This window comes from Leptodactylus fuscus, chromosome 1, assembly GCF_031893055.1.
Source record: "Leptodactylus fuscus isolate aLepFus1 chromosome 1, aLepFus1.hap2, whole genome shotgun sequence".
NCBI lineage: Eukaryota > Metazoa > Chordata > Amphibia > Anura > Leptodactylidae > Leptodactylus > Leptodactylus fuscus.
Window position 1 is genome coordinate 343266366 of NC_134265.1, and position 16395 is coordinate 343282760.

The window sequence follows — 16395 nt, forward strand, 5'->3', positions numbered from 1 at the left end:
ATTCCCTGCATTCTTTAGTGATAAGCATGGGTGTATAGTAACCCTAAATCTACGGCTACAAGTGCTGATAGGCTGTCACCAGCGGCTTCCCTCGGCTACTTATTAACTTTGATATCGCTGCTATTTACAACAATTTCAGGCTTGTCATTTGTGCGACATATTATCTTACGTGCGAACAATCTGTATGGGATGAATACGGGAGGGCTCACGCGCAGGATCACCTCCGCTATATCCATTTACCTTAATAGGACAACCCTTTAATACAACTAAGAAACCAAACACACAATGCCACACGGGAGCCCGTTTTTGTACAAGTCTCATTTTTATTTTTCCATTGTCATTTCTTTTACAGCAATATGGAAAAACACTCAAGTTCTGACATAGAACAAATAAATATTTCAGCACCAGCAGCACACATCCATAGATAATACTGTATTGGTTTATTAGTGCACCTTGTTTAAGAGATATTAGTGTTTCCAAGCCAAACAAGATTAGAAGCTACAGTATAATGTAATGATATAGACCACCAGGGCTTTTATATGTGAAGGATCATTCTTGATGAAACTCAATAACTGCATTTGATTAAAGGGGTGTCCGGATATTACGGTTTTATCCTTAGTGGTCGGGCGCAGAATTCAGATTGGGACCACGGCCCTGTTGTAGACAATGCTGAAAATTGGCAGAGAGAAAAGTCCTGCACGGAGATCTTTTCTCTCCACCACTTTCAGTTTGGATGTGACGAATCCCCAATGGATACCATTATAGTTAATAGGGTTCACCGGTGTCCTTATACACAGTCCAATCACATTAATGTGACCACCGCCTACTTTTGACGTCAACGTTAAATAACCGATGGCAGAAGGCACGTGTCATCAGCCATCTGGGTGCACTCATCATTGTGGAAGGCACGATGGATCAACACTAGAGATGAGCGAATAGTATGCGATCGAATACCTCGCTCCCATAGGAATGCGTGTAAGCGGCCAAACACCAAGGGGTTAAGTGCAGTGAACATTCAATGTGTTTAACCCCGTGGTGTTTGGCCACTTACACGCATTCCTATGGGAGTGAGGTTTCTGATCGAATACTATTCGCTCATCTCTAATCAACACAAGTATGCACCTATCCTTGCGGACCAGGTTCACTCCTACATGTGAATTGTTTTTCCTTAGGATGATGGCATCTACCAGCAGGACAATGCGACGTGTCATAAAGCTCGCAGTGTACATGTGTGGTTTGAGGAGCACCAGGATGAGTTTATTGTACTCCCTTGGCCAGTAAATTGCCCAGACTTGAACCCAATCGAGAATTTGTGGGATCACCTCGATCGGGTTGTTCGCGCCATGGATGCTCAACCGCATAACCTAGCGCAGCTGGACACGGCACTGGAGTCGGCATGGCTCAACATCCCAGTGATCATCATCACAACATCCCCTCTCTTCCTGCACGTCTCTCAGCGGTCCGCTCTGCCAAAGGGGGTTATTCTGGATTTTGACAGGTGGTCACATTAATGTGACTGGACTGTGTATAACCATCGTTTTAGCACAGTGCTAGTGCAAACTTAGCGTCAGAATTCTGATATGACTGATTCATTATTTATTGCCTCCTGAATTCAATGTTAAAAAACTTTTGACAACAGGTTCATAATGGGGGTGAGGTATAAAAGAAACAATACCCACCTTACTGATCCCCTGCCACTACTATGACAATGATTCTGGATTCTCTCTCGACACTGGCTGGGATGGGTCACTTTTGTAGGTAGTGATCAGCTAAGTGGTCAAGAGGGACCAGCAAGTGTCCAAATGGGAGCAGAGGGGAATCAGTAAAATAGTGTTTCTTTTATTTTTCTCTTATTATGAGCCTATTTTCCAAATTCCGCCCCCCAGACAACCCCTGATCAAATATACCATCAATGTCCAACTTGTTTTTTTTTTTCTTGCCTCTAGCAAGTGTTCCATTGACATACAGTATGTTGTTACATTGTAAAACATTAATTTTGTAGAAATGGTTCAAAAAATGTGTGAAATGAATAATCTTAGTAGCCAGAGGATACATATAGCCATAACTCTATGGACACCGCCAGATGTCGCACTGTTTAATGTGACGTAATAAATTTAAGCGCCTTGATATCCTATCACAGGATACAGCCATTGAAAGAACTGAGATAACCCTCTATGATACAGCGTTGATAACACGTTTGAGTCATATTAGTTATCTGTATATGACATCATCTACTCTGACAACACCTACGTGGAGGAGAATAAACTATACCAACTCAATCCTAATCCACAGTCCATTCCATATGTATAGGATATACCATATTACCTCTGGTAGCCAGTATCTATCATTTATTTATTTTGTGGAGTATTCCATAGAAAGGCATTCAGTATAAAAGTATACTTTTTTTTTTGTTTTACGATGGGAGCCAATAGCACAATATTTGACTGTGTGCCTATATAGTAGGATACAGTGCAGCCTTCCATCGGAGGATCTCCTGATATACCTATGACATGTCTCTGAATGTATTATGAATAGATACTAATAGAGATGAGCAAGTACTATGTGAAACTCCCGTTTCGAATAGCACGCACTCATAGGAATGAATGGATGCAGCCGGCACGCAGGGGGTTAAGCGGTTGGCCGCCGGCAAAGTCAGCGTGCCGACCGCTTCCATTCATTCCTATGGGTGCGTGCTGTTCGAAATAGTACTCACTTATCTCCAGATACTAACAGTGCCATCAATAACTCAAGCAGCGCTTTTTGCTCTGCATTTTTCGCCCTTTTCAGGCAGAAACCACATGGACCCTATTATAGTCTATGGCAGGGGTGCCCAATACGTCGATCGCGATCTACCAGTTGATCGCAATGGACGTATGGGTCGATTGCGGGATGCAGCCAGGGATCCCCGACGTCTGCTTGTTCACAGTGCAGGCTGAGAGTCGACTCTCAGCCTGCGCTGTGAACAAGCACTTTGGACACTTGCAGGCCGGGCAACAGCAGCTCCCCGCTCTTAGGGATGGAGGGAGCCGGGGTGCTGCTTGTTCACAGCGCAGGCTGAGAGTCATCTCCGGACACTGGCAGGCGGGGCTGCCGCAGCCCTGACTGCGAACGAGTGCAAGGCCCCGGCCTGCCAGTGTCCAGAAATGACTCTCAGCCTGCGCTGTGAACAAGCAGACACCGGGGATCCCTGGGCGGCCACAGAATGCCGCTGTCTCCTGCTCTCACGCTCTGCCCGGCCCCGCCCACATGCCCGACTCCGCCACAGACACGCCCCGCCCCCACCCCCAAGAAGTGGGTAGTAGATCTTTGGACTTGGTCATGTTATAAAGTAGCTCACATGCTGAAAAAGTGTGAGCACTCCTGGTCTATGGGTTCCGTGGGTTTCCTAAGGTAACTGCTTTTTTTATGCGGATTAGGTTTCCGTTCGGGTGGTCCCTAAGCAAACGCCCCAAACGGAAACCCGTATGCAGATGTGAACCTAGCCATACATAATCTCAGTGCGAAAACTGTAAAAGACATGAATATCTGAAAAGACACAGAGTAGCTTTGCTTAGTGTGGCCTTCACGTAAGTCACTCCTTGTAAATGATCTACTGCTGCTGACATCAGTACATTTCACCAGGTTCCTATATACATATGGCTTTTAAGTCATAACCACCTAGCCCTGATAACAAAGCAGACAGGGGAATGAAGGCGCAAATGCATTATATATATAGTGCAACTCTTCGACATCTCGGCGTATATGGCTGGAATTACACTGGGCACTAAATGTATCAACAGGGCTTCATTTGTGCTACAGAGCCCTGGCCAACTCATGTTGGTGTGAACCTCCAGATGCCCTACCCGGAGATGATATCAGAAGAAGGATCGGACATAATGAATCTTATCATCTTATCAATCTTTTGCTTCCTTGAAGCCAGAGATGTCTATCAGTTACTTACTGTAAACTCTCCTTTCAGATCACATGCATACTCGGCCAAATAAAGAATATTTGTATATAGGAGGAAAGTTGGGGGAGGAAGGCGGTAACAGCACCTGAAGGTGTATAGGTACCTTAAGACTTTTGTAAAACATTGTATATATTTAGTAGGGACGCATAAGATATTCTAATAAAAAGGGAATAACTTTCCCAACTATGCCGTCTTAGGTAACAAAACGCAATAAGACGTCTGTAGTGTGTGGCGCTCTCATGCCCTTTACAGAAGTGCTTAAACAAGTCTGGCGGTATTAGGGGACCTTCTTAAGAGGTGCAATAAGGGCACATCCTAGAGTTACACTACCTGGCTGAAGCACCTGCAGATTCCTGGAAGCTTACATGTGGTGTAATATTCCAATTTATGGCACAGGCAGTTAATACTGTGAAAACAGGACGCGATATAGCACATTATCCCAAACGGATCACACGCAAAACAAATACTGAATGAAGTAAAATACTGTACGGATTACTGGCTTGGTTTAGCTCTTTAAAATGTTGCTCCACAAGGGTTCACTGAAGTTTGGCAACCCATGTTACGACTCTCTACTAATACTCTAAACAGAGTCCCGTCTGCACACATACACAGCTTGTACCGCTCCGTCCCGTCATCGTACATCAGCTCTCCAGTGGAGGTAGGTAACCGGGAAGGAGTGACCATCACGCTGCCATTCAGGACTATGCTGTTTTCCTAGGAAGAGAAACACATATTAGGTTATTGGGTTTTAATATATAATCTATATTGATAGTGTATTCTGTACAAACACCGCAAAATATCCATGCTCATTCACAGATCTTTAAAGGGATTCTACCATTAAAACTTTTTTTTTTTTGTGGATAAGACGTCGGAATAGCCTTTAGAAAGGCTATTCGTCTCTTACCTTTAGTCATGGTCTCCGGTGCGCCGTTCCTTATAAATACCAGTTTTTACCGGTATGCAAATGAGTTATCTCACAGCGATGGGGGTGGTCTCTAGCGCTCAAAAAGCGATGGGGGCGTCCCCACCGCTGCCAGAGAAGTGTCTCTAAGCGCCACCTCCTTCTTCTTCCGCTGCGTCATCTTCAATGTCTTCTTTCGGCGCAGGCTCGTAACTTCTAGCAGGGCAGAGCAGACTGCGCAGGCCACAGGAAAATTGCTGCTAACAATACTGTGCAAGCGGCCATTTTCCCGTGACCTGTGCGCCTGCGCAGTCTGCTCTGCCCAAGGCCTAGAAGTTACAAGCCTGCGCCAGAAGAAGACATTGAAGATGACGCTGCAGATGAAGAAGGAGGCGGCGCTAGAGACACTTCTCTGGCAGTGGTGGGGACGCCCCCATTGCTTTTTGAGCGCTGGGACTTCCCCCATTGATGCGAGAGAACTCATTTGCATACCGGTAAAAAACTTTATTTCTAAGGAACGGCGGAGCAGAGACCACGTCTAAAGGTAAGAGACGAATAGCCTTTCTAAAGGCTATTCCAACGTCTTATCCACAAAAAAAAAAGGTTTTTAATGGTAGAATCCCTTTAAAGATTCCAGATCTTGTAGCATTAGAAAGTAACTTCAAAAAAACCACAGAATTCAAACTCAGTATGGCCAACATATAAGAAGGTGGAGCACAATCTGAGTAATGCTGTAAAGCTGTTATACAATCGCATCTACTTACTGCTTTCAGTACAATGTTTCCACCAGTACGGAAATCTATAGTCTTTCCCATTATAAAGACGCCTTCATTTCCACGCACAGTGATCTGTCCATCAACGTTTATTTTAAGATCACTGCTGGCACTGCTGGTGATCTGACAAATAAAGAGAAGAAGAATAGCAGTAGATTTGTAATACAATATACAAGGATCAGTCACTGGTTAAGTGAATAATATTTCTTATCTAGTTACTAAGCATGCGTTTTACAAAATATACTCAACCTCTTCAACGTAAGTTAAAATAAAAGCAATTTTTACACTGGGAGACTTGGTATACTGAGCCCCAGCCCGACGTCCCCACCTCTATTTCACTGCAACCTCACTGACTTTATGGAAACAGTGTAGATTTCTGAGCTCCCATAGAAATTAATGGGAGTTATGAAAACAACTCCCATTCACATCTTCAGAAAGCCACGCTGTGTCCATATACCCGACCATTGAGGACAGCCTGAATTTCACTATGAGCAGGGTCATAGTGAGATACCAGCCTCTATAGTAATGTATAGAATCTCCCATAAAATAGTGAGAAAAAAAAAAGAAGCTTTACTAAAGTATAATAAAAAATAAAGTAAATATAAGTTGTAAATCCCTCCTTTCCCTAGAATACATATAAAAGTAGAAAATGACTGTGACACACAAACACATTAGGTCTCCCTGTGTCTACTGAATATAGGGGATCTGCAGTGCTCCTGTTCCGTCAGGAAGGGGTTAATAGGAGCACTGCAGATCCCCTATAGTCAGCCAGGCTCAATTCCAAGTGGGGGAAATCCCAGTCCTCAAGCTCAGGGAAGGGGCAGACAGACAACCAAAACACCCCCTCCCCTTCCCCAGCACCCAGCAACTACTGCACCCAAAAACTCCGACCATTTTAATTTTCGATATTTTCCAGTAGCTGCTGCATTTCCCCCCTCGGCTTATACTCGAGTCAATAAGTTTTCCCAGTTTTTTGTGGTATAATTAGGGGCCTCGGCTTATACTCGGGTCGGCTTATACTCAAGTATATACGGTAGTCTGGATATTCAAAAATACTCCTAATAAAACTCAACTTTGATTGGGATATTGAAAAGGACATATAAATGGATGCCCCTAATGAACAAACATTGTTACCATTCTGCTGGCATTCGTATAAAACAAAGTTTGAGGAGGCATGGGGGCCACTGAAATGAGTTCACTGAGGGACACCGACTTATGTCTCCACAGAGTTAACACCAGTTAACCAATTAGTTATATGTACCCTTGAAAAATACAGCCCAGATTTACTGGATGTAGTGAGTTAAGACAGATGTAAATGTGGTGCCCGTATTCCAAGCTAACATTTTTATGACTTGCGAGATATGTGAATGTGGCTTGCCAGAAAAAGGATGTGCACTAAAACTGCACCAAAATTTTTATATTAAATTCTGGTTCAAAGTAAGCACACTATTGTTGTATCTTCCTTTTGTTAACTAAATAAATAAATAAATAAAATAACTAATTAAGTAATTAATAAAAGCAAGCCCTCATATGGACAATTAGATGAAAAAATTTACAATGTCAAGGTTTTTGGAAGGAGACATAAAAAAATTAAAAATAAATGCTTTGCCCTTCAGCCCAAAATGGGCTGGTCTTTAAATGGTTAACATATAAAAATAAAAACCAAGCTGGTCTTTAAATGGTTAACATAAAAATAAAAACCAAAAAAAAAATAAAATAAATGCCATTACCCTTTCTGTCGATGCTCTCTTCACATTCAGTGTTTTTACTCCTTTTGGCAAATGAAATTCATGTTTCTCGTAATCTGTGCTGAATAAAGTGTTCTGAGTGCGAGGGTCGATAAACTCCATGCCGATGTCACTGGTAATAGACGTCTTGTTCTTGTCCACTTTTAATACCGTCGAGCCTTGTTGAAGGATCACCTTAAAACAGAAGACACAATGAATATGTTCCAAATGACGTACTGTATGCTGGGGGTACGTACTAAAAATATAAGAGCATCAGATTGTATCAATAATGGGCAGAATTGTGCTAATCTATTAACCTTATCAAATTCTGACAGTAAGAAAAAAAATAGCAGATATTGGACATGTTATTGGAAATGTCCATACAGTACTGCTCACAGAACAATCCTAATGTAGGATACAGTATATACATGTAACTTACAGGCTGATTGTTGCCAGTGATCACCAGATCTTCGCTGCGTCGACCTCCCACGGTGCTCTTGTATAACGGATGGATTACTCCCATGTCAGAAACTTGCTTAAAGCGGAGTAAGCCACTGTCGTGAAATTCCATGCTTTCACAGCCATTAGGACCAATACGGATGACAACCCATATAACCAATGTGATCTACAAATAAAACACATGACTGGCTCATTACACTCATCCTAAAGTAACAGCATTGCCTGCTAAAGGGAACACAGTGGCTCACAAAATAACCATGTGCAGGGTCCATGTCTACAATAGACTGCATGCGGACAAGCTCATGGACCCCTAGTAGTGAATGCCGCATGTCACATGGCTATTTGTGTGAACCCAGACTTCGTTTGTCATGTTAAAGAGGTTGTCCAGGAATTTCTATTTATGGCCTATCCTTAAGACAGATATCTGTGCAGTTAAGTCAATGGGAGCAGAGCTGCAATATTGCTTCCTACTCCATAGCATGTATACTACGGGTGTCAAAGTGGCCCTGAACAGCTAACGCTAGGTTCACACCTGCGTTCGGCACTCCGTTCTGTGGTTTCCGTCTTCTGCATGCAAGACGGAAACCACAGAACGGGTCCGGCCGTGAGCGGCAAAACCGTTTTTTTAAAATCCGGACACAGAGTACTGCATGTCCGACTCTGTGTCCGGATTAAAAAAAACGGTTTCGCGGCGGAGAGCATAAAACGCTCACCGCCGGACAGCTTTCTCACCCATTCAAATGAATGGGTATGAAAGAGTCCTGCAGGTTTCCGTATCCTGCCTCTGTTTTGTGCAGGAAACGGAAACCTGCAGAACAGAGACCCGGGCGCAGATGTGAACGAGCCCTAATCTGTACTGGCTCTGCCTGTGCCACTGGTCCAGATATTCACAGCCTATCCTAATTTTACTGAACAATAAGGCCCCATTCACACGGGGAGCAGATTGGCGGATTTAGGTCCCGAGAGTGATGTGGGAAGCCACGTCACAATAGGGCCAAAATGCACCTGCCACGACTGTCGCGGCTTCCCGCTCCGGAGTAAGCTCAAATGAATGGGCCTAGTCCAGACGGTGCTGGTGCGAGGCGGACGCCGGGGCTGAATCAGCCGCAGAATCCGCCTGAAGAAAGGGCAGCTCGCTTCTTTTTTCCGTGAGCGGGAACAAACCACTAGTGGAAAAAAGTAAGCTAGCGGTCTACATAGACCTCCATTGTGAGGGGGCGAATTCTGACGTGGATACAGCGCCATAATCCGCCCCCTCTTGTCCCGTGTAAACGAGCCCTAAAGGCTGTGCTGACATCTGTGTCGGAGACATTTGTGTAACTTGTGATCGGAAAAATAGCACATAGTGATAGACATCTTGGCAAAACCATATTATAAGTTAAAGGAGTTTGCCAGGGGTCACTGTTGTCCATCATGCACCAGGCCTAGCAGAGAGAATAAAAGAAACAACACAGATGTGAACGGAGCCTTAAACTTCTTCTTCTAAGGCAATGGTTAGTGCTGTGTTGTCTCTGAGGCTGGCCATGCACACCATAGCAGCAGAGGACATGAGCGCTAGCTTTCATTGTTACAATGACCTGTACTTACAATTAAGTTGATGACGGCCAAGATAAACAGGAGGACAATGACACAAATGGCCAAGTTGCCCTTCCTGCCCCTCAGTCCAGTTTTATGCAAGCGATCCTCATCGATGGGAATGTATCCAGCTTTGAAGTTACTGTTGTGCTCTTTATTCACATTTCTGCGTTCTACTGCCTTCTCACGCATTGACTTCTTCACTGGCCCATTGGAGCTCTAGGATAACAGACAAAAATGGACATTTAACCCATACTATATCGTCACCCCTTTCACAGATACATAAGAACGGAGGATAGGTTTGGGTTAAATCAGGAATCTGTAAGGGTGGGTTGTCTTTAAATGGATTGTCAGGGTTATTTTTCAAAGGGAAATGTGCTACAGTGAAGGTGCCTGGCCAATAGACAATCAATAAAAGGAACTTTCTGCTTCTGGCCCTGTATAGCGTACTGGATGGGCGCCGGAAGTGGCCGGCCAAGGGGCCAGGTGTTAGCCCCTTATTGATCATATATTTATGGCCTAACCTGAGGATAGGCTATAAAAAAAAAAAATAACCTGGACAATCCCTTTAAGGTATTGAAGATTTAGTGTACTCATTTTAACTTACCGTATATACTCGAGTATAAGCCGACCCGAATACAAGCCGACTCTCCTAATTTTACCGCAAAAAACTGGGAAAACTTATTGACTCAAGTATAAGCCGAGGGGGGGTAATGCAGCAGCTACTGGAAAATTTCAAAAATTAAAATGGTCGGAGTTTTTGGGTGCAGTAGTTGCTGGGGAGGGGGTGTTTTGGTTGTCTGTCTGCCCCTTCCCTGAGCTTGAGGACTGGGTTTTTCCCCCCACGTGGAATTCAGCCTGGCTGAATATAGGGGATCTGCAGTGCTCCTATTAACCCCTTCCTGATGGAACAGGAGCACTGCAGATCCCCTATATTCAGTAGACACAGGGATACCTAATGTGTTTGTGTGTCACAGTCATTTTCTACTTTTATATGTATTCTAGGGAAAGGAGGGATTTACAACTTTTATTTATTTTTTTAGAATTTTTTTTCCCACTACTTTATTGGAGATTCTATACATTACTATTGCGGCTGGTCATAGACCCCCCCCCCTCCCCCCCCAAAAAAAAAAAAATTCCCTTGACTAGAGTATAAGCCGAGGGGGGCTTTTTCAGCACAAAAACTGTGCTGAAAAATTCGGCTTATACTCGAGTATAATGTTCCCATGGTAATAGAAAGAGTTTGTACCTCATGACAAAAAAAAGTGTAAGGGTAGCTTCACACTAGTGCTGGGCTCTCCGTCGTTCGCGTCCGGCGGGGGACACGAACAACAGAGAGCCAGTCCGGTAAAACAGCGCTTACCCTCAGACACTCACGGACCCCATAGATTGTAATGGGGTCTGCTGGGTTTTATACTGCAGGACTTTTCTTTTGTCTATTTTCAGTGGAGTCCGGTGACGGTCTTTGTATTATTTGGATTTACCATCTCCAACACAACTCAACTGACCTGACATACTGGGAGAGAGTGGTGATCACAAATCTGGCAGGGCTGATGTCTCTGCCCACAGCTCTCTCATTTTTTTAAAAGTGGTGTGGGCGATGCAAAAACACCGGTTGCAACAATTTATGATGCAACTCGCGTTTAAAAAGTAGCTAAACTGATTTATTGCAATGGCAGCTAGGGACTTAGCAAAGATCCCTGGGCCTGCCATGGCAATATAGACCTATTAGGCTGTACTTGTCAGTTTATGACTAATTAGTCCTGAGTATAGCAAAGTATAATATATGCAGTTGGCAACTACCGCACCCAAAAACCATTTTAATTTTTGAAATTCTCCAGTAGCTGCTGCATTTCCCCCCTCGGCTTATACTCGAGTCAAAAAGTTTTCCCAGTTTTTTGTGGTAAAATTAGGGGCCTTGGCTTATATATACGATATATAAAGGTGTGCAGTCTCAAGCACCTGTTATATACAGCCCTATACTTATCAGAGCCATCAGACTGGAGTGACTGTAATATGACTCTGTCTTAGCAAGCCAACACCATGGCAATGCTACAGTACAAAATGGTCCTTGTAACACCTATGTAGAGATTAAAAAGCACAACAGGGCAGGTTTACTAATAGTGTCTAAATGTTAGAGAGTGCAACAAGACAGACTTAATCTGGCTCAGCTTTACCAAAGTGTCTGATGACGTTTGATAAATCTGGTGTATTGTTAGATGTAACATTTCACCGCTTATTAGATGTCTTAAAAGTTCTTGGCACACGGAGTTGCAACTTAAACTTTCATGTCCTCAGGCACATGCGGTATTATACACCGCTAAAAAGCCTAACTCACTTTTATGACAACACCGAGAAAGGGAAAATAACACTGGCTGGCCTTACTCTAGGAGCGATGGTCTGCTGACCACCCACTTTTTGCATTCAGTGTAGATATGAGTGTGTATGGGGGTCTCCTGACTCTACCCAAAAAAACAGATGTTAGGGAATGTAGAACTGGATAGAGATGAGCGAACAGTGTTCTATCGAACACATGTTCGATCGGATATCAGGGTGTTCGCCATGTTCGAATCGAATCGAACACCGCGTGGTAAAGTGCGCCAAAATTCGATTCCCCTCCCACCTTCCCTGGCGCCTTTTTTGCACCAATAACAGCGCAGGGGAGGTGGGACAGGAACTACGACACTGGGGGCATTGAAAAAAATTGGAAAAAGTCATTGGCTGCCGAAATCAGGTGACCTCCATTTTAGACGAATAGTGGATTTCAAATCCGGGTCATATGAGAATGTGAACTTTGTGACTATGAGACAGGGATAGCTGTACAGGCAGGGATAGCTAGGGATAACCTTTATTTAGGGGGGAATGTTATTAAAAATAACTTTTTGGGGCTCTATCGGGTGTGTAATTGTGATTTTTGTGAGATAAACTTTTTCCCATAGGGATGCATTGGCCAGCGCTGATTGGCCGAATTCCGTACTCTGGCCAATCAGTGCTGGCCAATGCATTCTATTAGCTTGATGAAGCAGAGTGTGCACAAGGGTTCAAGCGCACCCTCGGCTCTGATGTAGCAGAGCCGAGGCTGCACAAGGGTTCAAGCGCACCCTCGGCTCTGATGTAGGAGAGCCGAGGGTGCACTTGAACCCTTGTGCACCCTCGGCTCTGCTACATCAGAGCCGAGGGTGCGCTTGAACCCTTGTGCACATTCTGCTTCATCAAGCTAATAGAATGCATTGGCCAGCGCTGATTGGCCAATGCATTCTATTAGCCCGATGAAGTAGAGCTGAATGTGTGTGCTTAGCACACACATTCAGCTCTACTTCATCGGGCTAATAGAATGCATTGGCCAGCGCTGATTGGCCAGAGTACGGAATTCGGCCAATCAGCGCTGGCTCTGCTGGAGGAGGCGGAGTCTAAGGTCGGACCTGAATGGAGACTGGTGTGGAGCGATCTTAGACTCCGCCTCCTCCAGCAGAGCCAGCGCTGATTGGCCGAATTCCGTACTCTGGCCAATCAGCACTGGCTAATGCATTGTATTGGCGTGATGAAGCAGTGCTGAATGTGTGTGCTTAGCACACACATTCAGCTCTACTTCATCGGGCTAATAGAATGCATTGGCCAATCAGCGCTGGCCAATGCATTCTATTAGCGTGAACTGAGTTTGCACAGGGGTTCTAGTGCACCCTCGGCTCTGCTACATCAGATTGCTACATCTGATGTAGCAGTGCCGAGTGTGCATCAGATGTGTAGTTGAGCAAAACTGACTCAGCACTGCTAAGTCTCTGCATTCGCATAGGAATGCATTGGCCAGCCTTCGGCCAATCAGCGCTGGCTCTGCCGGAGGAGGCGGAGTCTAAGGTCGGACCTGAATGGAGACTGGTGTGGAGCGATCTTAGACTCCGCCTCCTCCAGCAGAGCCAGCGCTGATTGGTCGAGTTCCGTACTCTGGCCAATCAGCACTGGCCAATGCATTTCTATGGGGAAAAGTTAGCTTGCGAAAATCGCAAACTGACAGGGATTTCCATGAAATAAAGTGACTTTTATGCCCCCAGACATGCTTCCCCTGCTGTCCCAGTGTCATTCCAGGGTGTTGGTATCATTTCCTGGGGTGTCATAGTGGACTTGGTGACCCTCCAGACACGAATTTCCGTTTCCCCCTTAACGAGTTTATGTTCCCCATAGACTATAATGGGGTTCGAAACCCATTCGAACACTCGAACAGTGAGCGGCTGTTCGAATCGAATTTCGAACCTCGAACATTTTAGTGTTCGCTCATCTCTAGAACTGGACATTCTGGATTTTAATATGTATTTTTTTGGCAGAAGTATCTGACAGTGGGATATCCCTCTGTTCCCACTGTAAATCAAGCATGTTTATGGGGGAATTGGAAGAGCTGGATGCTCATTCACCTGACAACTATTTTAAAGGGAGTCTGTCACCCGCACCCAGTATATCAACCCTGCCCAATAGAGAGGCAGGTTAGGGTCACCTGAATCAAACAGAGTTATTCCCTTGTGAATTGGGGCCTCCATTGTCAAGATATTGCTATTTTGTCAATATGCAGAACCAGGTAGTTTATACCTAACCTCTCCTGGCCCCGAGTTCTGTCACATATGTTTGGCGCATGCGCAGTTCTGCTGTGATACTTGCTTGACCCAAGTTCCATGTACTGTACATGCACTGAGAATATGACAAATGGTGAATGTGACAGAACTGAGTGAGATTAGGTATATACCGCCTAGCTCTGTCAATCACCTCTTTGGAGCAATGGCAACATCATGGTATAGTGACAAAAATAGCGATATCTCGGCAATGGAAACACTGTATCTAACTGATATATTGGGTTCGGGTGACATATTCCCTTTAACCACTTCCAGAATGCCAATAGACTATAAACATCCGGGAAGTGGTTGCCTAGTTCTGACAGGACATACCGGTACGTCCAATCAGAACACAGCAGCTTCACGGAGATCGTGCAGCTGCTGAAGCTGGGAGCCGGCTGTAACTTCAGCCAGAGCTCCCACAGAGACGGCAGGGAAGGTTTATTCCCTTCCCTGCCATCTCGATCGTTGTGTGTACAGTGCTCAATGAGCACTGTATACACAGCTATGGGCGCCACCATGATGCAGTCGCCCTCTGACCCGGCGGTCACGTGATCCGCCGGGAGCAGTGTCTTGCAAGAGCTGCTGGGTCCTACAGGATCCAGATCAGCTCTGTATACCGTGTATAGCAGCGTGCAGGAGGCTGGATTCCTCCTGCAACTGAGGCTAAATGTACCAGCCCCAGTTATAGGAGAAATCAGCCTCCAGTACAAAAACAAAAAAAAAGTGATGAGATGTCCCCAAAGGTCTCTTATGGCCTTATGGGGACACAATCTGAAAAAAAAAAAAAAAATATATATATATATATATAATAAAAAAAAGTTTAAAAAAAATGTAAATAAAATAATAATAAAAAAAATTAAAGGTTATAGCCCCACCCCCGACGACACCATACAAAATAAAAATTACCGTAACGGAGAGGAAAAACTATTTTATAAAGTTTTTCAGTGACACTTTGTGTTATTAAATAAAAAAAATAAATAAATTGAAAACCAGACACAATTTCCCTCCTATTTTGTTTATATTTTCCCGGATATAAAAAAAAATTAAAACACATTCGAAAATAAAAACAATGTAAAAAATAAAGCCCTATGTGTCCCCGAAAAAGACTCAAAAATTAGTTGAATGAGACGTCTGAGAAAAATGTTACAGACCTCAAAACCGCACATACAAAATAAACCTAAAATGTGTCTGGTCCTGGAGCACAAATTGGCCCGGTACTGAAGTGGTTAAGTGTATGGCCACTTAAAGAGGACCTTTCACCATATCCGGGCACAGGCAGTTCTATATACTGCCAGAAAGCTGACAGTGCGCTGAATTCAGCGCACTGTCGGCTTTCCCGATCTGTGCCCGGTGTGAAGAGCTTACGGCCCGGTACCGTAGCTCTTCTATGGTCAGAAGGGCGTTTCTGACTGTTAGCCAGAGACGTCCTTCTGCCTCGCGGCACCAATCACGCTGTGCTGTGGAGCCGGGAGGAACGCCCCCTCCCTCTGCTCACACAGCTTGTCCATAGACTAGCATTATCAGGAGCGGGAGGGGGGAGTTCCTCCCGGCTCCACAGCTCAGCGCGATTGGCGCCGCGAGGCAGAAGGACGTCTCTGGCTAATGGTCAGAAACGCCCTTCTGACTGTAAAGCGCTACGGTACCGGGACCGATAGCGCTTTACACCGGGCACGGATCGGGAAAGCCGACAGTGCGCTGAATTCAGCGCACTGTCAGCTTTCTGGCAGTATATAACACTGCCTGTGCCCAGATATGGTGAAAGGTCCTCTTTAAAGGAACCACAGTTACATCTGAGCAAGTGGCGCACTATGGGAGTGTGTGAACACATTCGTATATTATGCTGTATATGTCAAACTCTCCATACTATACATTGTGCTTGTTCCACTGGATCTATAGACGGTGTTTCATGCAGATCAAGCTTTTCTATTGATCACGTTGTGTTTACTTTGGCCATGTAAATAGAGGAAAGCATTATAGAGGGATGATAAGCGGCGCCATAGATGCGGACAGCTGCTTATCCCTATGTTATACTAGAGAATAACCTGCCTGGTCTCCTTATAGTGGGGATACTATGCCAGATATGGGGATAAGAGCATGGTATATATAGCTATAGGTCATGGAGCCTAGTCTCATTACATTGCAGTAACCCTAGTATTAGTTACATTGTATACAGTGAAGTTGCTCCCCCCCTGCAGCTATGACTTTCCTATAAGCCCCCTGTTATAGCTTATGGCTACCCCCGCCATATATACACACAGGACACTAGGCTTTGCAGTTATTTATTGCAGCTCTGCCATCCCCCTGAGCCGCTAAGCCCCCTGACAATCACCGGCATGCAGTCAGCTAAGGACTGACCTGCTCGGCCGCCGCCATCTTCCCTCCGCCCTGATTCTGACAGCAGGAACACACA

The 16395-nt window shown here is 44.8% G+C and overlaps 1 protein-coding gene across 1 annotated transcript; it reads right to left on the reverse strand.

The window, feature by feature from the left end:
• Positions 1-303: 303 nt before the first annotated feature.
• SGCB (sarcoglycan beta) lies at positions 304-16395 on the reverse strand. Its single transcript, XM_075261437.1, has 6 exons — positions 16341-16395; positions 9397-9603; positions 7790-7975; positions 7354-7545; positions 5615-5746; positions 304-4663 (listed from the first exon to the last, which is right to left on the reverse strand). Exons 1-6 carry the CDS (start codon positions 16356-16358, stop codon positions 4463-4465), a joined length of 936 nt encoding a protein of 311 aa, XP_075117538.1. The 5' UTR covers positions 16359-16395; the 3' UTR covers positions 304-4462.

Bases quoted from the DNA above. Each gene is read 5' to 3' on its own strand.
- SGCB (XM_075261437.1), bottom strand. The intron at 7,546-7,789 runs GTAAGTTACATG...TTCTGTTTTAAG, and splicing joins TCACTGGCAACAATCAGCCT to GTGATCCTTCAACAAGGCTC. The intron at 4,664-5,614 runs GTAAGTAGATGC...TTCTCTTCCTAG, and splicing joins GAAACATTGTACTGAAAGCA to GAAAACAGCATAGTCCTGAA.